Here is a 23,988-nt window from a genome sequence, read left to right on the forward strand (position 1 = left end):
TCCATTTCACCTCTGCTGCATCTCTGGTCCATTTCACCTCTGCTGCATCTCTGGTCCATTTCACCTCTGCTGCATCTCTGGCCGATTTCACCTCTGCTGCATTTCCCTAATACACCCCTTCTCCCCTTTCTCTTTGTTGCCCCTATCCCCATGCCTAGACTATTGCCACACCTTTCTGGTAGGTCTCCCTGCCTCAGGCTATATTCTATCAATTCTAGGCTATTTTCCACTCAGCTTCCTTAAGTGCAGGACTGATATTGTCACACCCCTTCCCAATAAACTCCAGTGGCTTCCTATCCCCTCTAGGACTGAATCCTCTATCTGGCTTTTAAAGCCCTTCATAACCTGGCCTCTTGCTTTTTCAGTCTGGTTATGTATATGTGACTGCCCTCCCTCCACAGACTACAATAACAGCAACACTGGCCTCCTTGCTCCCTGCCCATCATATGTTCACTGGCTGTTCTCCACATCTGGGACACTCTCTTTCCTGGGCTCTTTGAAGACTCAGTTCAAATCCCACCTTTTCTGCCCCTGTATTCCCACATCTCCCCTCCACTCCCCGCCATCCCACCCCACCTCCACCCCCTACACTCCTGTCTTCCCCTCTCATCTACCCTGTAGCAAGCCTGTACACTCCTCAATGTGTCCCTTCTTAGGATGTGAGTTCCTTGAGGGTAGGGACCACATTTCTACTCTTCTTATCTTCAGTGCTCAGCACACAAGAAGCACTTAGTAGGTGCTGATGGAGTCAGTTCAGCCTAAACACCATCCTGTCCCTGGCCCACCTATCCCTCGCCAAGGGAGGTAAGGCATCAGAGGGCCCCCAACACTTCCCTGTAATTATAAGGCACTGCAGAGACAGAGACATGCTCGAGGTCACTCCTGCCTTCTATCCACTGAGACAGCCCTCAAATGACCAGTACACACACACACACACACACAAACACACACACACACACACACACACACACACACACACACCCTTGCATTCTGGGAGCAGAGCATGAAATTGCTGAGTCTCCATGAGGACTGTTCCAAAGCCCTTCTATGAAGGGAAGGTACTGAGAAGGCAGCAGAGGAGGGACATGAAAGCAAGGCTGAATCTGGAGAGAAACAGTTCTTGGCAGCCAACATTTCAAGAAGGAAACTCTTTACTTCTCAAGGAAATGAAGAGCCAAAGGGGGCGGCCCCTGGTGGGCCAAGGGGTCTTCCATGCCAGGACATGACGAATGGAGTGAGGATGCTCAGTCCGGCCATGGAGGAGTCTGCATCTAGTCACTCTGGCCTCTTGCTTCCTAGTCCAGGATCTGATCTGAAAAACCGGCTCCATCTTCTGTGAGAGGATCAGACTCTCAGAGGTCCCTGACTTACGGGCTCTTGAGAGCACTATCTACCCTCCAACCACAGTCTGCTCCGGGCTCTGCCTCCTGAGACCCAGCAGAAGCCCCCTTCCACATGGCCAGTCTAACCTGTTTGAAGGATGGAGTTATGATGCACAGCAAGAATGAGACTAGCATTACTACCGTGTTTCCCCGATAATAAGACACTGTCTTATTAATTTTGGGGGACAGAAAAACACCAGAGGGCTTATTTTCAGGGGAGGGCTTATTTTAGAGGAATCTTACACAGTAAGAGGAGGGCTTATTTTCGGGATAGGTCTTATTATCGGGGAAATACGGTAAGCACCTACTGCATGCCAGGCCCTGTGCCAAACACATTACAAAGATAATCTCCTTTGGTCCTCACACCTACTCTGGGAGGCAGGCTATTATTACTCCCATTTTACAGATGAGGAAATGGAGGCAACCAGAGGTGAAGTGACTTGGCCAGGGTCACACAGCTAGGAAGTGTCTGAGGCTGGATTTGAAGTCAGGTCCCCGACTGCTGGCCCAGGGCTCCTTCCAGTGCGCGAGGGGAGGACTCCGTCTTGTACTTCTTTTCCTGCCCTCCCAGCGGGCGGTCTTGGGGCAGGGGCCCAGACAGGCGTCATCCTGGAGTCCTTCCTGCCTCCCTAAGCCCTGCCACTCTCTCCCCAGACACACCTGAGGCCCTGGGGCCCCTTCACAGAGTATCCCGAGCACTTTGACGCTCAGTGGAGAGCACCGGTCCATCAAGCAATCGCTGTACCAAGAGCCACACACGAGTGCATGCCCAGCGCACACACGCACATACACCCCTACACCCCTCTGCTTCTGCCCATGGCTGCTCAGGACCTTTGACCCCAGCCCAGCCCCCTGCCCTCAGCCTCAGGACCGAATCTGCAGGTGCAGGTCAGAGGACCACTTGTGGAGACTGCTGTCAAAGGGACGCAGGCGGGACGCGGGCCGGGATGACCTCTGGGACCTTCTGGCCTTTGCCAAGGAGGAGGAGAAACAGACCCGGCTTGTGGGCAACTGGGCCCATGGCAGAGTTCACTTTGTTTCTGGAGAGTAGCCCAGGGCCTTGGTGAAGCAGGGCCAGAACAGGCTGGCCAATGTGGGTTTGTTTCTTGGACGTGGTGGGAATTAGATCCATCCAATGGATCCCTTCCTGCCTGTGACGCTCCCCAGGCGGGGCTTCACTTTCCCCAAGTGTCAGTTTTTGGAAGGTAGAATGTGGCTGCTCCTGAACTCAGCCACGGGCCACGTCCCTCACGAAGCCTTTCCTGGTTTTCCCCCCAGTCAGACCCAACAGAAAAGGGGCTCCTTCTGGGCAGGGGCCCAGCCGGTAGGGCCTGGCACAAGAGAGTGTGGATAAGCCTGTGCACAGGCCCGAGGCAGACCTGAGCACACTTGGGGCCAGAAGGAGGTGGTCCCCATGGTGGGAAAACTAAGCAGGCTGGACAAGAGCCAGGTCCCCCTGACTGCCTCCCTTCCCCCGGGGAATCTGCCCTAACTCAGCAGCAGATGGGCTCCTCCGAGGGCCCTGAGACTGAGTCTGCTGCAGAGGGCTTGGCAGAAGAGCTGAGGCCCTCCACCCCCGGGCAGGAACTCAAGGCCCCTGGGGCAGGGCTGGCAGGAATCCGGAGCCCCCGCAGGGCATCATGAAGAGCCTAGTTAAGAGCTGGAGCTCTCTGGCACCCAGGAGCGCAGGTAGAGAGCAACGCTGGGCTCAAGCCTTGCCCCTGACTTGCACGGGCAGGTCACCTGCCACACAGCGGCCTTGGCAAAGGGCACAGCTCCTCCTCCAGGGCCCTCTGCCAGTCCGAAAAGTGTCTCAACTGCAATGTGTACATACACATTTTAGGGGTTCACTGAGGCATCGCCACAAACACTTCCTCGATGCAATCTGTGCCTGCCTCTGGGAGTCCCTCCTCAACAGCTCTGTCCCCCACGGTCCTCGTGTCCCGCCAAGGCCCAGCTCAGTGCTGCCCGCCCCTCCTGAAGCCCTCCCTCCAAGAGCTCCATCCAACTTGGATGAGTCTGGCCAAGTTCTTTTCTCCTACTGACTATGTGTGAGCGGCACGGCAATCACCACTGCGCCATCTGAGGACAGGCAGACTGGGGGAGACAGTGAACCTGACCAAGCTTCATGGCCTCGCCGCCTCTATTCTCTCATCTGGCTCTTTCCTGGACACGGCCCTGCCTCCTCTGGTGCCAACTCTGCACAGTGTCTGGGATGTGGTGACCTGGGAAGGAGCCCCTGTGCTGGTCTGAGATTCACTCCCCCTACTTGTATCCTTGCTGGCATGCCCCCGCCCCCAAGTCCTTGAGGATTTATCCTTGGCTAACATGGATGCAGCCCAGGTCCCCGCGGGTGGGTGCACAGGGGACAGACTCTAATCTTAGCACCCACCCCCAGTCTGGGAACAGTGGAAGAGACTGTCACCCTCCCCAGCCCCTGGGGTCACCGATTCACTCACGTGCTGCCCACGGCCATGGTCTGGCAGGTATCCCCTGTGCAGAATTCGGAGATTGTGCTATACTGGAGGTTGATGTGGTGGAAAAAAGTGGTCGCTGGAAAAGAGAAGAGAAAATGAGGTGTAGTCACAGTCACACTCCAGTCCTGTGCTGACAGCCCAGTCTGGGGGTGCAGCTGCCTGAAGGGGGCAGCTCTGACTGCCTGCCCCCCTGGGGAGGCTAAACTCCAGAGAGCCCAATAACCAGACCGTCCAAGGGGCTACTGCTCCCACCCCAAGGGCCACCAGGAGAGTCAAACCAATGGCCCAAGCACATCTTTCTGGGGGTGCAAATGAAAACCAGTGCAATGCTAGGCAGCCCCTCGAAGGGACAGAGCTAGCCTGAGCCTGTGCAAAGAGCCACAGACTCGCTGAAGGGGAGTGCTTCTCCCGCGCAGCGAGTCTGGACAAGAAAACGCAGGCAGGGCGGGCATCGTAAGCCAAACACCTGCCCTGCTCCCAACAGCTGGGCATGTTCCTGCAAACCCAAAGCTGTGGTCTGCGCCCCACCCAGCATCTGGGCCACTGCTGAATGTCACAAGGACTGCCACTTTAGCCAATACCCACTCTCCTAGGCCTGGCTGAAGCCCATGCCACTTCCCCAAGGCCCTCGTCCTCTCCCTCTCCAGATGTCCCCAGCCGAGAGCGACAGGAAGCACGTGGAGCGAGCAGGGTGGACTGGCCACAAGACGGTCCTTTGTTCTTGGCATGTCCTCTCATCCAAGCCCCCACAGAAGGCCGAGCCAGAATGAGCTGCTCTCTGAGGCCCTCCTTGAGGATCTCACTTTAAGGCAAACCCACTAATGACCAATGGACGCCAAAGACTGGCCTCTCTCCCGCTCTGGAGGCCTCCAAGAACCACGGGGCTTCTGATCACACAAAACAGAATCTGGTGCAGCTCGGAGGGCAGGGCAACTTCACTGGGGACAAGCTCTTTGTCTCAAATGTCTGGGAGAAGGATCTAAACAGAACTGACCAGCTCTGGCACAACCAAGCACCATCCGCAGGTGAGCGATCAAACACACGGACGAGCTGCAGATGGCTGATGGCCCTGAAAGCCTGCTCCCACTCAGTGGGGAGCAGAAAAGGAAAGCGAGGACCCCCACCCCCACTCCACAGAAGGACCGCCAGGACAGAAGGAGGAGGCTTTCCTAAAAGGGGCTCCAGGCATGCCGATACAGCTGTGGACAGACCCCCACAGCCCCAAGGCCCCCGCTGGTCAGCCAAGAGACACAGAACTGTCCCATACGTCCAGTAAAGGACTCAGAGTGGACCTCTGAGGAGCAGAGAGGCTGTCAGCAGCTGGGCCACAGGACCCTGGGACTGAGGAGAGCAGAGGACACAGAATTCATGAGCTCTCCCTCCCATGCCTGTGGAGATGGGGGCCACATTTGGGAGACGCCGTTTTCTTCCTCCTCCTCATCTCTGTAAGAAAGGAGGGCTGGCAGGGGCCAGGGAGGGGAAGGAGGTGCCGGCGGATGGCCACGCCAGGCGGGAGGGCTACCTACTGTTGCTGGCGAGCCACTCATTGAGGTCAATCTCCCGCGGCAACACCACCAGCTCCTTGAATTCAAAGTCTGTAATTCTGGATTTGGAATACTCTGGCTCCAGGTACAGCTTCTTCTCCTCAGGGGTGGGCTTCTTCCCATTTGGCTTGGCCTTGGACTTCCTAGAGAGGGAGGGAGAAGGGAGCACAGGGTCACTGACCAGCAGAGTCCCTCCTTGGGGACCCCTCCCCCAGCTGGCTTACCCATTCCTGGGACCAGGCTTTTAGGCCTCTGGTCACAGCTGCCCAGGTCTGGGTGCTTGGAAGGACAGCTCAGAGAGAGAATGGGGGCGATACCGAGGTGCTGGGCCAACGGGGAAGAGGCAGGCCCATGAGTGATTGGAGAGCAGGACACGTGTCCATACTTCCTGAACAACTGGGCAGCAGGGAGGGGCCCCGGGATTTTTTTTTTTTGCCTTTTGGAGGGCAGTTGGGGTTAAGTGACTTGCCCAAGGTCACACAGCTAGTTTTTGTGTTAAGTGTCTGAGGCAGGATTTGAACTTGGGTCCTCCTGACTCCAGGGCCGGTGCTCTATTCACTGCACCACCTAGGTGCCACGGGCCCCAGGTTTTTAGTGGCTCATTTTCAAAGCAAAGGTATAATTAATGATTAAACTATTTTGCAAATTAACTATGTCTAAAAAGGGAAATTTCAATTAATATCAATTACACTAATTACTTAAGATTTTTATTTATCACGAAATCACATTGATGTTAAAAAAAAACATTGCTTTGCTGCACTCACTCTTTCCACGTTCAAAGAAGCAAGTGCTCAGACTGGCCGTGGCTGGCAGCCACAGGCCGTGACAAACAGGAGAGTGCCCTTGCAGTCCCATGGTGCACACTGTTAGGGCTCCGAGAGGGCCCAGGGGAGAGCCCCAGTGCTGCACCAGGCCCCACAGCAGCTGGAGAAGGGGAAAGGACAGGAGCTGCTGGCTTCCCACAGGGCTGAGGGGAAGCAAGCTCCTCAGCCCGGCCGGCCAGACCACTGTCTCCGCGTGGTGGTCCCTTCCCCGCATCTGGTGAAAACCAAGGCTGCTTCTGTGGTTCCTGAAGGCCGCTGCCCCCCAGATGTGGGGGCTGGCACCGGGTGAACAGCCCACTACAGGGGCGGCCAGACTGCACTTGGGTTGGGAGGGCCGTGAGTACCTGGGTGGCCCGCCAGGGCTGCTCAGAGCAGTGCAGCTTGTGACACCAAGCAGCAGTGCTCCCTGGTCCCCCATGGAGGCCCGACATAGTCCAGGCACCCCTGGCACCTGGGCAGGGTGGCTCGAGGGCTCCAGACTCTGCAGCAGGCCTATGTTTTAGGAGGGGGAGGGCAGAATGACCCTCTGGCTCAGTATGGAGAAGCCCTCCTGCCCCTGCTGCTGAGGCAGGCACAGCGGCCAGAAGGCCAGTGGATTGTAGAGGGGAGGGGAGGCCCCTGCTATGGGCTGTCAGCAGGGAAACAGGTCAGTCAGCAGCAGGGCCTGAGGAGGAAGGAGGGAGACCACAGACACTGAGATTCAGGTATGAGACTCAGGGTCTGGCTTTCTCTCTGTACCCCCCCATCACTTGCGGCCTCGAGGGGCTGAGGGGCAGATTCGACTAGGGCCCCACCAGAAGGATGCAGGGGCTCCCTCCCTGCTTCCTGTTAGGTTCAGAAAGGGTGGCCGTGAATCCTGTGACCAGACCTCAGCACCCAGACAGGTTGGGCCAGGTCCAAGTTAGGCACCTACAGACCCCCTCTGTCCTGTTTAGAAAGGGCAAGGGGATGGGCATGTCTCCCCTCTGGGGGGGCCCTTTCTTCACCAGAGATGCTGAGATGCCAGACACAACACTCAAGGGGCACCCTGGCCACCAGGCCACAGAAGGAGGTTGAGCCCTCAGGAGAGGCTGTCCTCTGCTCTGAGGCCTTAAGGGAACCCCAGTCAGCTCCCAGGGCTCAGCTTCTTCTCTTTTTCTTCTGGCTTTTTAAATCTGCAAACAGCTGGTTTCAGAGGAGGAAGTAAGAATGCTCCCTGCCTGCCAGGGAATTCTTTTCCTTCAGATTCTCACAGCGGCCCTTTGCCTTAAAAGGTAATCTCTGCCTTGGCTCAGAAAGCTCCACCTTGAGCAGCCAGTGCCCGGGCAGGGCCAGCGTGCTCTGGGGGCTGAGGTCAGGACAAGACTCTCAGCTCGGGCTCTCCCAACAGGGCGTCTTCTCAAAGGCCCAAAGTGAGTGCTGGAGGAGGGCCCTGGGCAGAGACCGGGCACGTGGGGGCACAGCCTGCTCCCCAAGCCTCTGCCCTGGAGAAGAGAGCTCCTGGTGAGGGCCTCTTAGGGAGTCATGGAGCCCTTCCCGTGCACTGATGACCACGGAATCCAGCAGCAGTGATTACTGCACAGAGGTATCTCCAGATGGTGCATGTGTGTGCATACACACATGTGCGAGGGGGCCACCTGGGGAGGCACGGGCCTGGCAGGACGCTTTACCCACCATAGGGAGGCAGACGCACCCCAGCAAGCCCTTCATGGCCGCTGGGAGGTGACCAGCCCCCCAGAAGTTAACACTCTAATGATCCCACCTGGAAAAGCCAGACTCTCTCACAAACCAGTCAGTCAATAAACAGGTGACCAAGCCCCAGCCTGGAGTCACAAAGACCTGAGTTTAAAGGCAGTGTCAGACATTTCCTAGCGGGGTGACCCTTACGCAAGTCACTTTACCCTGGTGGCCTCAGTTTCCTCATCATAAAATGAGCTGGGAAAGGAAATGACAACCACATCTCTGCCACAAAAACCTCCAAGTGGGTCACGGAGAGTCGGACTCAAACAACGCCCGCCCACAAAGCCCCCAGATCTGGCTAAGCTACGACCCGGAAGCAGCAGTGCTCCAGGGCCTGGGGAGAGAGCCCCTGAAGGATGCAGCTAGGCACTCCCGGGTTCAGGGCAGAGCTCAGAGCTGGTGCTGCCCGGCTCACCAGGCCGATCGGACAGGCCCTGGGCGTTTGGACACCCTCTGGCTCGGTCTCCCAAAGGACCTGGGGATTCGGGTCAGAACATGGTCAGCAGGAGAATGCTAGTGCAGATCACAGTGGCGAGGGGGGCAGGAGGTGACCGGCAGAAGAGGAAGAAGAGGTCACCAGAGCTTCCTGGGATAGACCTCGGGATTCCCGCAGGCGGCCAGCGTTCACAAGAAGGGGGTCCCATCAGAGCTGAGGCTCGATCCCTTCCCTGTGGCGAGGGGGGAGGCCCTTGGCTCGACGTAGCCTGGAGCATGAGGGTCAGGCTAGAAGGAGAAGCCGAGCCCTGCCGCTCAGGCCTTCCTGCTGACAAGCCCTCTGCTTCCCTTACTTCCCCCAGGGCCCGATGGCCTCCAGGCTTTTCCTTTACTCCCTCCCTGACCTTGAGAAGAATCTTAAGTCCTTCGGCTGAAGTATCAAGGACAATGCACCAGCCACCGGGAGGGGAAGGGAGCAGTGCAGCCTGGGGGGGCGGACAAAGGGGGCGGGGGGGGTCCTTAGGGCTGGTCACTGCCCTCTCAGGACTTCTCTAACCCTGTGAGGCTCGATCCCCCCACAAAGGGCCTTTCTTCCCTGATGACCAGCAGTCCCATCTGCCCCTTCCTTTTTCCCCCCACAGGCTCCCTGCCCGGGAGGCTCAAGGCCAGGGCCTGCGGTGGCCTTCCAAGGGCAAGGCGGGAGCCCAGGCTCTGCAGAGAAGGCGGCTCCTCCTCGGGGCCCTGGCTGGCTGGCAGAGAAGCCCCAGACGGCCCCTTCTCAAGGCTCTGAAGCCAGCAGACAAAGGGCTGCTTTGTGCTCTCCTTTTTCAGGGACAAGGAGTTTCTCCAAACAGAGCTCGGGACAATCTGTCCGCGTCTGTGTCATCAGACAGACTGGTTGCAGCCCAAGGACCCCAGGGAGCGAGTCCCAGGCCCAGGCCCAATGCCCCCTTCTCTCTCCCTGGTAGTCTCCTGACCTGAACGTTAGAAACCGAGGCCAGGCCCTCCCACAATTCTCCAGTCCTGCTTGAAAACAGACCTATTCCCAAGGTCTGACCCTCCTCTGCTTTTTGTGCTGCTGTGATCTGGAGAAGTTCCACCGAGCCAAAAAAAAAAGGAAGCAAATGTCACCTGCTGCCCCCTAAAAAACCACCAGAGAACGAAGGAGGGGGAGGGGGCTGCGGACCCTGCCAGCTGCTGCTACACAGAGCCCGGCTGTGTTAGCGACATCCACGCTCGCTCCACAGGCCAGAGAGGGGGAAGTGGGGAGGCTGCCCCAGGACCATGGGGACAGCAGACGTCACCTAGCCCAACTCCACTGACAGATGAAGCTGCACCCCCAAAAATAAGATGCCCTGCCTGCCTGCCACGCGCTCAGTGCCTGGCTGTGACAGGCTGACCACTGTCATGGCCCTGAGAGCCCATCTGGAAAGGGTTCAGGAGAACCCTGGCCCCTCTGCCATTGAGGACCTGCTGGCCTTCACACTCCAGCGGCCACGCAATGCGAGACCCTCAAGAAGCTTTGGGAAGACCTGCCACTGTCCCCTTCCCTGTAAGTGGAAGAAAACACCAAGTCGCCTTCAGCCGCAGCTCCTTTCCCCATCTGAGGCCTGGAGCTGCCCCAAAGGAGAGGGCCCAATCGGCCGCCAGCTGAGCTCCAAGAAGTGACCTCTTTGTGGGTGGAATGTGGCATGTCAGCTCGGGACCGACGATGGAAACTCCCCACACAAGCACCAGGAGAAGGCGAGACCGGGCACGTCCTCTGTACATGGGCATGTGGGACAGGGCGAGGGAACCCGTTCTCTGGCTCCCAAGAAGCTGGCATGGAGGGCCAGGCATCTGCTGGAACCCTTCATGAAAAACATGGGGGAAGATGGGATGGGCTCAAAGTCACGCAGGTGCCAAAGGGCAGGAGGATCTAGGATGCCCTGCACTGCCCCCGGCCTCATGGATCCCTTGTTTGGTTGGGCCACAGCGGTTGTCCAGGGAGGGAACCTTGCTCAGGGACTGGGCCAGCTGAATTCTGTGCAGTTCTTTGCAAATTGGGGCTGGTGGTTCACTTACAAATAGCGACTCCTTTCCATTCAGGCCCAAGTCAGGAAGCCAGGTGCCAAAGTGTGGCCTCAGTGAAAATTCCCAAACACAATCTGATGGTGTGCAGCTTGTCCGCAGGCCTTCCCAGGAGAATGCTGACAGGGGACCACTGGGTCTTAGTAGGAAAGGCTCACACAAAATGCTCTGGCTTGGCAGACCCCAACCTGTCTGAGTCCATCTGCCTGGACTGCACATTGCAAGCAGTCTGTGACAGCCAGGTGGGCCAGAGATAGCCCCAATGCAGGCTCCACAGGAGGCGGGCTCCCTCAGGGGAGGTCTCTGCTGTGTGCTGTGGACCCCCCCAGGAGACACAGCAGGAAAGCCAGATGTGTGGGGGGGTGAGTCAGCTGATGCTGGATGCCCTGGTCCTGTGAAATGTCCCTCTGGAGTCACCACTGAAGCCAACAGGGATATGACGGCCCTCACTGCCAGGAAATCTGCACCAGGCTCCAGGCACAGTGACTATGCTTTGGGATCCTTTCCGGGTAAACATCAATGTGCCTTGGAGAGAGGCTTCAGTGACTATGGAGACACTGGAGGGGCAGGGGGCAAGACTGGTCCCAGTTTACTCTCTTATCAGGTACCTGAACCGTCTGAGCCTCTCCCACAGAAAGGGAGCAAGGTGAGAGGAGGGCCCACCCTCAGATCTTTGGGATGGCCGAAACCAGCCCCAAAGAGCAGGGCTTCTTCCCTTGAGTCCTGGGCCCCCTGGCAGTGGTCCAGGGAGGGCCCCATCTTTAAAGATATAGTGTTAAATTACACAGAAGTACAGTCATCCAAGGGCTAAGCGTAAGACACTCACGGACAGACACCAGGCTAACAAGACCGCAGAAGGCAGGCAGACCGGACTTTGGATCCAAGTGTCTGCACCGTGGGGAGGGTGACACGTTGGGCATTGGACACACACAAATGCTGCTCTGAGACACCAGGATTCACTCTGAGCCCGCGTACTTAGGGACTGAGGATCTGGCGGCTGGGCTGTCCAGAACCTCGGCTTTGCATTTCAAGGCAAAATCTAGGTTTCCATTGGGGTTCTGTCACTTTCTTTGTAAAGCAGCTTCCCTCCTCCCTACCTATAAAATCAGAGAGTTAAGGTTTCCTGTAACACTCACACTTACCCTAGGAGCCCCCTCCTGCTACAAATTCAGGACTGGGGGGCATTTCTGTGTTCATTTGTCTGTCGAATGTGATGTCTTTCTACACCAAAATGCACTGGTGGGGGGGGGGGGTGTTGAGGGAGGATCCCTTCCTCCATGTGTGTATGCCTTTCCTCACGCATTCCAATCAAGAGAAACATCCAACTTCCATCCCCTTCCTCCTGGCTATATGGAGTGCATGCCTCTTACCCTTCCTTCTCTTTTCTCTTACAACCCTCAGAACAAAAACAACCCACTGGCAAGCACTCCGCCTCCTTATTTAATTCCCTTACAACCCTCTGCAGATATGAAGACCCGTCAGGAAGGAAGGAAGCAAGCGTGTGCTCAGGGCCTGCTGTGTGCCCGCACGGTCACAGACGCTGGGAATGCAAAGAAAGGCTGCACTAGCACCCACCCTGCCCCGACGGGTCACCGAGGATGCTCGAGGGGTTCTCCACCATGGATTCTGGCAGTGGCCTTTCGGGGTGGCCAAGCGGCTGCAGCGCCCGCAGGCTCCCGGTAAGGGCAGAGCAGAGGCTCTCTCAGCCCTCCTCCGCCTGTTTCCTGGGTCAGGTTACAGATGTCTTGTATTTACTCCTAATGTTTTTTTCAATCTTTAGCTGCTGTTCTCTTTCCTGCTCTTTCCTGGAGTCCTTCTCACTGTCAGAAAGCCTGGTAAGTCAAGTAAGGTTTGCTGCCCTCTTTTCTCAGCTAGGTTTCCTATTTTTGATTTTTTTTGTCAGAGTTGCTGATTCCTTTTTGACTTTCGCGTTTTTCTTCCAGGCATTCACACAGTTCTGGCGGAGGCCCTGCTTCTCCCTTTTTCCCTAAGAATGCTTACGGTCCTGCAGAGCTTCTCCCCTTCTAAGCTGGCTCTTGGATTTTCCCACATCGAAAGATACTTTCTGCTTTTCCCCTTCCTTCTCCTTCCAACCCGAGTTCTGGAATTGTGTCCAGGCTCTGTCTTCATTATTTCTAACATTTTACATGATCTGTCTAGTCAGTAAGCCCAGATTAAGAGCCAACTGTGAGCCAAGCACCAGAGCTGACTGAGAAGCTCACAATCCAGTGCTGGGCTGGGCCCTGGCCCACAGCCATCTGGTCACAAACGAGTCTTGAACTCAGACCTTCCTGACTCCTAGTTGGCCCTTTCTCCCTCAGTCCCTGCTGCCTCTCCCTAGAGGAGCTCAGTCATAAAATGACTGTGATCTTGTTTGTTTTTAATTTTTTTAATTAGTTCATTTTTAGTTTTCAACATTCACTTCCATAAGATTCTGAGCTTTAGACTTTCTCCCCCCCTTCCCCTCCCCAAGACAGTGTGCAATCTACATGTGCCTACATTCCTATTAAACACATTTCCACATTAGTTGTGCTGTAAAGAATTACAACCAATGGGAGAAACCACGTGAAAGAAGAAACAAACAGTAAAAGGAAAAGGGAACAAATCCCCTGCTTCCATCTGCACTCGGACGCTGTAGCTCCTTCTCTGGACACAGGCGGCATCTTCCACCTCAAGCCTTTTGGAGTCTTAGGTCCTCGCATTGCTGAGAAGAGCCCCGTCTGTCAAGGTCAGTCACTGCACAATGTGGCGGGGCCCTGTGCACTCTGCATCGGGTCAAAGGAGTCTTTCCTGGTTTCTCTGAAATCTGCCTGCTCATCACTTCTTACAGCACAACAGTGTTCCACCACATTCACACACTACAACCTGGCCAGCTATTCCCCTCACTTTCCAACTCTTGGCCACCACAAAAAGAGCTGCTGTAAATATTTTTGCTCATGTGGGTCCTTTCCCCTTTTCTAAAATCTCTGTGGGAGACAAACCTAGAAGTGGCATTGCTGGGTCGAAGGGCAGACACCGCTTTATGATTCTGTGGGCAGAGCTCCAAACTGCTCTCCAGAAGGGCTGGATCAGCTCACAGCTCCACCAACAATGCCTTAGCGTTCCAACTTTCCCACATGTTCTCCAACATTTATCGTTTTCCTGTTCTGTCATGTTAGCCAATCTGATAGTTTTGAGGTAGTACCTCAGAGTTGTTTTGATTTGCATTTCTCTCATCAGTAGCGATTTAGAGCATTTTTTCATATGACTATAGATGGCTGTGATTTCTTTGTCTGAAAACTGCCTGTTTATATCCCCTGACCATATGTCAATTGGGAATGACTGATCTTTTAAATTTGACTCTGTTCTCCCTATCTTTTAGAAATGGGGCCTTTATCCGAGACATTGGCTATAAAAATTCTTTCCAGGCCTGTGTCAGATTCTGCCCCTGCTGCAACTGGGTTTGGGGGGTTGGCCCTGGTTGGTCTCACCCAGGATCCCCTCTTTGAGCCCCTCTGGCATCTCAGGGCCTGTGGCTGCTTCTGGTGGATTCCAAGGGCCCCAGCATAGGTGTTTCCTGAGGGAAGGTGCTGCTCGTGCTGCCAGCAGACACAGGGCCTCGGAGGATCCTTGTGTCTGGCCCAGCTGTGGATTCGATGTCTAGCTCCTTCCAAAGAGTGTAAGTACCCTGAGGCCAGGAGCCAGCCCGAGGCACAGCGCCCATGCTGACCAGCAGAGCTGAGGTCAGCCCGTCTGGGGGCTCCATAATCTTTCCACTGCAGCCGAGTCTGGGTGAGAGGCTTGATCAGGAGAGAGAGTGCAGAATGGGAAGGCCTGGCCGAGAGCTGGTGCAAATGATGCAAATTATAAGGACGCACAGATTTGTGGGTGAAGTTTTCTCAGTTGTGCCAGACTCTCTGTGACCCCACTCAGGATTTCTTGGTAGAGATACTGGGGTGGTTTGCCACTTCCTTCTCCAGCCCAGTTTACAAATGAGGAAACTGAGGCAAACAGGGCTAAGTGACTTGCCCAGGGTCACACAGCTAGGAAGTGTCTGAGGCTAGATTTGAACTTCCTGCTCTATCTACTGCACCACCTAGCTGCCCCCCACACACACACACAATTTGATCAAGTGCAAATTCACCGAAGCCATACCTTAGCTCATCAAGAGCTAGTTAGTTGTGTTTGACGTGAAATGACAGCCTTCCCAGAATGTGGCAAGGTGCCTCAGACCCACCCTGACTTCCCAGCCTCACCTCCCACCTTCCAAGGAAGCCCTGGCCTTGCCTGGCTTTTGCCTGGAGCTGCCCTCCCTAAGGACATCTTCCTGCAGCCCCCAGGCCACTGTACCAACCTCCATGGACAAGTACCTCCCCCACTTCTCTGAACACAAAAAGCAGCTGATCCTTTAGAGGCTTCATGACACGCACTCCTGCACTGTGATTTAACCGCTTCATGGTTGATGGTGGGAAGTGTCATTTTTCTCAGCTATTAGGAGGAGCTGAAGGATCCCAGAAGGCAGTACTTGAAGGGGCTGAGGGGAAGCTGTTTGGACATGTACACCAGCCATCAGTCCCGTGAAAGGCAAAGGTCCTGCCACCCTCCACGGAAGCACTGACCTAGACAGCTAGTGTGAGACTGCCCTGGACCAGGGCACCCGGCCTCCCTCCATGTCTTCCCCTCCTCTGCCATCTCTCACCCTTACATCCTGTGAGTGACAGGCCACTTTTACAATGAGTTTTATCTCCAGATAGAGACAAGCTGTTTTGTTTTGCATTCTGGGAGTGTGGACCACACCACAGGGACAGACAAAGGGGAGACCAGTCACTGGCCAGCTGGATCTCCCTCTCTCAGCGAGACCGGAAAATGTTACAGGGAAACCTGAATATCGACCTGCATCTCCCACCCACACCAAATGGTGAACATTGGCCTTCTGTAGGTATGTGTGTGTGTGGTGAGGGGTGGAAATAACCATTCCCTGTCTGCAAGGAGAAAGTTGGGCACACTTACTGAAGAAAGCAGGGGAGCAGGCAGGGTGGGAGACAGACACAGAGAGAAAGGAGAAAGCGTGAGAGGGAGGGAGGGAGGGAGAGAGGGAGAGAGAAAGAGAGAGAGAGAGAGAGAGAGAGAGAGAGAGAGGAGAGGAGAGGAGAGGAGAGGAGAGGAGAACACAGGCGGAGGGAGAGAAAGTGCCTTTGCACTGAGCAAAGACAGAAAAACAAACACTATTAAAAAGCAGGTCAGAAAAAGCTTGTGTCACACAGCCAGGACTGGCTCCCACCTGCCCTCTCCTCTTCCCACCTCACTACCCCCTTCCAAGGCCAGTGTTTCTACCTTCCCTCCTCTCCTCTAGCCCACCCCTCGTCAGGTGCAGGCCTTGGGCACCTCATGCCTGGACCACTGCAATGCCTGCTGGTGGCTTTGCCTGCCTTGGTCTCCCCACACTGCTATGCATCTCCCACTCAGCTGTCCATGTCTTTCAATAAACCCAGCGGCCCCTCCCTATCACCTCCAGGATAAAACTGAAAGGCCCTCCTAACACAGTTTCCAGTCTCCGCCTTCCCACATGTCCTCTGTGATCCAGTGACCCCTGCCTCCTGGCTGATCCTCGCCCATGACATGCCATCTCCCGACTGTGAACACTTTCCGTGGCCGTAGCCCCCCCACCTGGCACTCTTCTCCTAGCTTCGGCCAAGGCCAAGTCTCGGCTAACGTCCCATCTCCTCCTTCTTAGCCTTCCCCAACTGACCCCGACTTTCTATCTTATTTGTCCATATCTGTTTGCATGTGGTTCCCCCATTTCAACGGCAGGAAGCCAAAGCCGCTGGCCGGCCACTCTCCTTTGTACCGTCTGTGTGGCCCAGTCTTCCCAACAGGTGAATGTGAGGGAGACTGCCCTGAGCTATGGACCTCTAGAGCTGTCTCTTAGGAATGGAGAGCAGAAATGACTAGGAGGCCTGACAAGCAAACCCCACCAGGCGTTCCAATACAAGAGAGGGAGTCCCATCAAAGCTCCTCTATGACACTGACAAGACTCTGAACCTCAACCAGGGAGAGCAAAAACAGAGAAGGGAAACCACAGAACAAGTTCCCGAATGGATATTTACACAAACCTTTTAAATAAAGCACTAGCAAGGAGATTACAGCAACGTATCACAAAGCCACAGACTTTATACCAGGAACGTAGGGTTGATGCAATATAAGGAAACTGACCATGTCAATTAGAAGAATCATTAAGATGCTATCAACAGATTCAGAAAACCTTTTGATAAAATATAACACGCATTCCTATTAAAAATACTAGAAAACACAGGACTGAACGGAGCAGTATCTAAAAGCAAGAAGCAGCATTTCTGCACAGCGGATAAACGTGAAGCCTTCCCAGTAAGCTCAGGGGTAAAGCAAAGGTGTTCATGACCACCATTATCAACCAACATCACATAGAAATGTGGTGACAGCAGTGAGACGAGGAAAGGAAATTAAATGAATGAAACGATCCCTCTTTGCAGATGAGATAACGATGGTTCCTCAGAGAGCCCTTGAAAGTTCAAACTGATCAAAACAATGAACAACTTCGGTAAAGTTGCAGGATAGAAATTATCCACATTTCTATATTCTACCGGCGACATCCAGCAGGAAGAGCCCGAAAGAGAAATTCCCTTTAAAATAACTGCAGACAGTACAAAACCCTTAGGGGTCTCCTTGGCAGGACACAGCTGCCCACCTCCAAACAGAGAAGTGATGGACTCACAGAGAAGACTGAGGCAGCACTGCTCTGACCTTCATGGGGTTTGGGTTTTTTTTCTCCATTAGTCTACATGGCTAATGCAGACATTTGCCTTGCAAATCTTTATATCTGTAATGAGTTTTGTATTTCTTACCTTCTCAATCGGGGTGGGGATTGAAGGAAAGAATCTAGGGCCAAAAGTAAAATGAAAATGCATTTTTAAAAAGAACAGAGAACAGCAGTGGCTTGGCAGCCTGGTCTTGGTCTGGGAAGGTGACAGGTGGATACTGGTCCAGCCGCAGTGCAATGGGGATGAGGGGGGAATGTTCATGGGAAATCTTAAGACAAGGCTATTTCCCCACAGGTAGCCAGGGAGAAGGAAACCTTGTCCTGCTTGGCCCCAGGGGGATGAAAGAGAAGCAATGGGTGGGAACAGGCTGGAGGTCAGCCAGGAAAACCCAGCTTTTGTCCTCATAAGGAGTGCTGGCTGCCTGAGGCTGTACAAAATCTAAATGAGTCTGGGCGGCTCTTGGGCCAGGTGGGCCCAAGCTCTGTGGCTTCTTCCAGGGCTGTGGCCTCCTGGCACTGCTGCCCATCTTCCCATGCCCCTAAAGGGGGTCCTGGTAGGACCAATAAAAAGCTACTTTGGGCCCCAGCTCCTCCTCCAGGATCCCCAGGGCCAACAGTGGCCCTCTGTTTACTGCTGTCAAAGATCTGACTCATTTCCAGGCATCTTCACTGCTTGTAAGGCTCACTTCCAAAGGGCCCAGCTCAGTTCTGTCCCAGGAGAGAGAGAATGAGGAGGAGAAAGCCCATGTTTCCTCTCCCTTTTAAGGAGTGGATCAAATGCAGGCCCTGTCCTGCTCCACCCCACCCATTATGACCCAAGCCAGAGGGAGGATGACTTGGCAGGAAGATGGTGCAAGCTAGAGAGAGGAGGGGCAGCAGACCTCTGGGGAGGAGGGCCCTGACACAGGATTCCTAAGGGCATTAAGGAGGACCTGAGTTCAGATCCAGTCTCAGACTCCTAGGAGCTGTGTGGACCCTTCTGTGTCTCACCTTCAGGGAGGCTGTTGGCACTAGGGGTATGACCAGAGAAAAATGCACAAGAAAGGGAATGATATGGGGTTGAGGGAAGGAAGGAGGAGGCACAGGCCAAGAAGTAAAGCTAAAGGAGATCGCTGTCCAGGACAGGCAGGGACCATGCCTCGGACCCTTCCTCACGCACAGAGTGGAGAAAGGAGGAGAGGAGGGAGGCAGGATCAGAACCCCTCCTCCTATGGTGCAGGAGGGAAAAGGGATCGATCTGTAGTCTAAGGCTGCAAGTTCAAGCCTCAGCCTGACCACCAATCTGTGTGACACTGGGCAAGGCACTCACCTCCAGAGACCTCAGTTTGCCCATCTGTAAAATGGAGGACCCTCCTGACTCCGAACCCACAGTCCCAGGATGACAGTCCTGTGGGGAACATACCTTTCACAAAAGCTCCATGACTAGGAGTTAGGAGGCAACACGGACTTGAACGCCAGCCCTGCCATGTGGGAGCTGGGCCCACCTGTCATCCTTGACTCTCCAGACTTCATGAGGCCACATGCTCTTTCATGAACTCAGTAGGTCCAGGCCAACTGGGCCCCTTGCCAGACCTCATCCATCATATCTTATCTCCCATTCCGTGCCTCTGTCTGTCTGACCCACCTGAGAACGAGAATGCCCAGCTGCCTTCCAGAGTCAGCACACCTGCTCTGTCGTACACAGAGCCTTTCCGGATCCCAGGAAAGGCAGATACACAGAGGGCAGACAGCAAGGTGTCCGCACTGTACTGTTCAACAAGTTAAAAACATTTCTGAGCACTCTGGGCATCTTTTCTCAGCTGTGGCTAGAGAAGAGACCAACCAGGATTTAGTTAGTCAGAGAAGATGAAGATGGTCTGGAGTCAAGAAGGCCCAAGTTCAAATCTGGTGTCAGACAGTGGCTAGCTGTGGTACGCGGGGCAGGGCGAGTGACCTGCCCTGTCTGCCTCCCGTCACTCAACTGTAAAATGGGTCCCTGAGAAGCACTGACCTGCCAGGGCAGCCGTGAGGCTCCAGTGAGAGCCTATTTGGAAAGTACTTGGAAACCTGGAAGCTGCCAACACCGGTTGGCTCTGCATATGCTCCTGAATGACGATCCAGCCCCACTCCAGCCCCCGGCTGTCCCTTGCCAACCCTTCTGCAGGCCCCCCTGCTTCGTCCAGTCCCAGAAAGGGCAAGTCAAAGCCCTCCACAGCTCCATCTCCATCTCAGGTCCCCTCTACCCCTGTCCCCGCTCCTCTATGTGTCTCCTTGGATCTCAGCACGTACCGAGGGCTTACTAAAGACTCCGTCATCCATTTGTTTGTGCCAAGGAGATGGGGAGCAGGCCCCATCTGGGAGACAAACAGGACTGAGTGGCCCTGGCTGGGAAGCTTGGGTCTCATGAAGGAGGGGGCCCTGGAACTCCCTCTGGAGGGATGGGCCCCGGCAGGATGGTGGAGACAGGAGACAGGCAGGGACTGGAGCAGATGCACCAGCCAAAGAAGGCCAGGCTCTTCCTGAACACACTGGTCTGGGCACAGACTCAGAGGAAGGATGGCCCAAGACACCTTGGATGCTGGCTCAGTGTGCTCTCACCTGGCCAGCTGCCTAGGCTGAGCAGGACTGGAGGGGGGAAAAAGGAGCCAAGGAGACCAGGGGAGAAAGTCCATGGAATAACCTTTTCCCTCTTCAAACTTGGAGGCTTTGAGGTAGAAAGGCATCTGAGCCACGGTCCGTGCCCAGGGGAAGACACATGTCCAAGGTCACACGGTCAAGGAATATGAGGCCTGAGGCTCCCCCAACCACAACAAAAGGCCTTTACCAAGCACCTCCTCCATGTCCTCTGTGGTGGGCACTGGCTGTGGCTACAGCGTGACGGTCTCCCAACACCCGTATGACCGTGGGCCAGGTCCAAAGCCACCCGGCCTCCTCAAATCTGTCTCTAGGGCAGGCTTCAAGATTCCCCACCTTGGAAGTGAACAGCCCTTCTTCCCTCTGCTCCCCGTGTCCGGCCATTGCTTTGCTCCGTTTCTCGTGCAGTTACCAAGCTCCTAACTCCCTGCCCATGCGCAGATCAGTGCTGCCCAGCCTCTCCCCCTCTCTGCACCCTCTTCATATAGGAGCTGCCAAAACGCCCCTTTCATGCACAGCCCCCACGGGAGCAGCGCCAAAGGCATCTTGCACCCTTCCCTGCCCAGCTGCCAGGCACTCTCTGTGCCAGATACGCCAGCCTGCTGGCTCCCTTCTGCTCAGAAGGGCCTCGTCCCTGGGCTGGCCTCTGCCCACAATACCACGCAGCCCCACCCTGGCCTCTTAGCAGACCCAGACTCCTTCTAAGGCCAATCTTGTCCCCACCCACAGCTGGAGAGCGATTTACATTTACTCAGCTATGACCCCACAGAACTGTCAGCCCTTGAGAGCTCCTAGGCTTGGAGTCTGGAAGACCTGAGTTTGAATCCTGACTCAGATATGACCCTGGGCAAGTCATTTAACCTGTCTGCCTCAGTGTCATCATCTGTAAATGGAGAATAATTACAGTGCCGGTCTCCCAGGGTTGTTGTGAGGACCAAATGGCTTAAGATGCATAAAGTGCTTTGCAAATCTTAAACAGCTCCATGAATGCTTCGTAGCCCAAGCACCCAGAACACAGTAAGTGCTAATTATTGCCTTGCTGGATGGATGAAAGACCCTCCAGCTGCAGCCTCTAACAATCAGTCTGTAGATGGTCTGGCCTCCTTCGGTAGGTGCCAGGGCAAAGATGCCGACCATGCTGACCTTCCCCCTTGGCGCCCACTCCCTCCTGGGCAGAAGAAAGACAGTGTCTAGTCCACAACACAACTTAGGACACCTGCCACCAGCCAGAGGCAGGGGCTGAGCCAGCACCAGAAAAGCCCAGGGCGTCACAAGCTGCCTCGGCCGACGTCCTGGGGCTGCCCGGAGGCCATCTCACCCCATCTCCCAAGCAGACCCCCGAGAGGGCTCCACAACTCCACCCTCCCTGAGCCCTTTTCAGCACCATGCTGAGAAAAGAATCAGAAGGAGCCCAAGACCAGCAGAAAAGCCAATGGCGCCTATGGGTAAATGGACAGGAAGCGAGGGGATCCTGCCAGGGCAGTCGTTTCAGATTCAGGTGTCTGTGCCCAGTGAGACCCCTGGCTTTGCAGAATGAAATCCGTATGAAACTGGAAGAAAGAATAAAGATGAGGGCAAATGTTATGCAATGAAATAACTCCACCCTGATTTACTTAAGGCAATCACTGACCACAAAAAACGGGACAATGGGACACGGGACGTGGACGCGGGCTATAGTGATTCACACCACCGTGTAGCTGATGTCAATTAATGGTCACAACAAAGAGACCAAAAGACAGGCCACCAAGGGGCAGAGCAATGCAGGATAGGAGTCCTCTACAAGATTTACTGAGAGGAGAGAGTGAAGGGTCAGGGCAAGTGCGGAGAGGCAGGAAACTGGTCAAGGAGCCCTCCTGGATCTGGGGTGACCACTGAGGACAGGAAGAAGGGCCACAGCAGCCCCACCTCCGAGGCTGTGGTTCCCATTCTAAGGGGGCAGAGCACAGAGCCCCGAAAAGGGCTCCTGGCTGGCCTGAGACTTTAACTGAGACAGGAGAAGCCAGGCAGGGGGTCAGCGAGTGAGGCCACCACACCAGGACTGCAGGACCATATTCCTTAGTGAACTCGGGCAGCTGGCAGGATGGGCACAAAGAGTAAGGCCAGGTATGGCAGTCTGGCTAGACAGGTGAGGCCTGAAGGAGAGGGGATAGCTGTGTAGGTGCACGGAGCATCTGAGGAAGGAGGGACAGACCAGGTGTGAGGAAAGGCATTGACTTAAAAAAATCATGGAGCTTATTAGTAACCCCAAAAGACAAAAACCATCCACCTCAGCAGGCCACGTCCGTCTTCCAGCCCCATCGACCCACCTCCGTGAATGTTCCACAGGACATCCCCTCTCCCACCTCTGGGATGCCACTGGGCCGCGTTGTTTGCTGACCATCCAAAAATAGCACCCGAGGCAGCAGAATGGACAGACACACCTGTCTCCCGTCCACACAGCACACCAAGAAATCCAGATTTCACAAAAGAAAGATGGTCTGGCCTCTGGCCACACTAAGCAGCAGTGGCCGTCCACAGGGAGCCGCAGGCTACCGCTAGAAGGGATCCATGCTCAAGATGGATTCCTCTTGGATGGCAAGGGCCTCTGAAGGCTGCTGCCAGTGGGTGCTGCTGTGATGTTGCAGGATGACTAAGCTGGCCTAACCATTCACAAAGGCAAAACCAAATGTCTGAAGAACGGCTATGGTCCAGATCACAAGGCAGAGTCAAAGAGAACACCTGGAAATCTGGCATCAGGGAACACATCCCACGCTCCTGGTGTGACTCAAAATCAGCCACACTGATTACCTTCAGTAAACCAAACAAGCACATCATTTTGGCCAGTGCGCTACTGGGGCTATGGCTGCGAGACAGAACGCAGCAGGCTCAGGCAGAAGCCAGCCCAACCACTCTGGGTGGGTAACCAGAAAGGCAGACTGGTCAGGAGAGAAAGTGAGAGGGCCCGGGGCTATCGAGGGGACGCCTTACAGCTGGCCAGTGTGTGCCTCGGGAGGCACAATCTCCATCACGGCATGGCCCCTCCATGCCGGGAGACCCCTGTGCCATCTGGGTTTGCAATCAAGAGGACATCAGCAGTGGGACTTTGGGAAGCCCTGGGCAGCTTCCTCAGACTCGGGCCTAAGCTGCAGGTTCTGCAGCTGAGCCGCCTCTGGGCAGGCCCTACCCTTTGGGGGACTGAGAGTGGATCAGCTGGGAGGTGACCCGGGCGGTAACCGACTGGCTGGGGACATCTGGGCTGCTCGGCCACAAGCCCCTGCGGGGCTGTAAGAGTTTCTCCTGCGTCACCTCAGAGAGTGAGGAGGGTGCCTGGCAGAGAAGCACATTTCAGGCCCATTGAGGGGAGCTCTCCCGGCATGGAAGGGAGGACCCTGAGAGGCAGCAGCCGCACCTCTCCCCTCATCCTGCGCCTCGGAGGAGGCGCGGCACTGAACCCGTTCCTGTGGCCCTCTCTGAGATGCCTGCCTTTGGGACTGGGCGGGGGGGGGGGGGTAACCCCCGGGGGGGGGGGGCAGAAGGAGAAGAGGGCAGGGGGAGCCAAGCCAAAGAACAGCCCCCACCCCTGGCTTGTGTCCAGACATCCGCTTCCCAGCACGTATGAGAGGCACAGTCTGGGATCCAGGAACCAAGAAGCCCGAGAAAGATGGGAGGCCTGTGGTCCGCACTGTCATGGTCTGCTGAGAGAGGGCTGGAAAGGGAGAGCGGGCCCCAGGGAGAGCAGCATGGGCTCCTTCCCACATGCCTGTTCACACACGCACACACACACACACACACCACACGCCCCACACATTCAGCACACACACACCCCACACGTACAGCACATACACACACCCACATCATACACATACCACACACATACAGTGTGTACACACCACATACATCACACACACACCCCACACATACAGCACATACACATACATCACACACAGTGTACATACACATATAACCACACATCACACACACACATCATACACCACACACTGTGTACACACACCACACACAGTGCGCACACACATATATACCACACATACAGCACACACACCCACTTCACACACACACACCCCAATCACACACACACCATGCTTGCCAGCAGACACATATGGACACACACACACTCTCAGAAGCAAGGCCATGTCAGCAACATGAGTGAGC

The 23,988-nt window shown here is 55.3% G+C and overlaps 1 protein-coding gene across 2 annotated transcripts in view; it reads right to left on the minus strand.

Annotated features, from left to right (window-relative positions):
* MOB2 (MOB kinase activator 2) overlaps positions 1 to 23,988 on the minus strand; it is a 73,076-nt gene that overhangs the window by 5,494 nt on the left and 43,594 nt on the right. For both annotated transcript variants that reach the window (XM_069107332.1, XM_069107331.1), the window contains exons 2-3: positions 5,386 to 5,546; positions 3,842 to 3,935 (exon numbers count right to left, since the gene is read on the minus strand). In XM_069107332.1, the coding sequence (XP_068963433.1) occupies positions 3,842 to 3,935; positions 5,386 to 5,546 (255 nt within the window). The remainder of the gene's footprint in view (positions 1 to 3,841; positions 3,936 to 5,385; positions 5,547 to 23,988) is intronic.

The sequence above is a fragment of the Petaurus breviceps genome, unplaced genomic scaffold (assembly GCF_028583685.1).
Source record: "Petaurus breviceps papuanus isolate PSGF00001 unplaced genomic scaffold, PetGlider_PUasm1.0 89917, whole genome shotgun sequence".
Taxonomy (NCBI): Eukaryota; Metazoa; Chordata; class Mammalia; order Diprotodontia; family Petauridae; genus Petaurus; species Petaurus breviceps.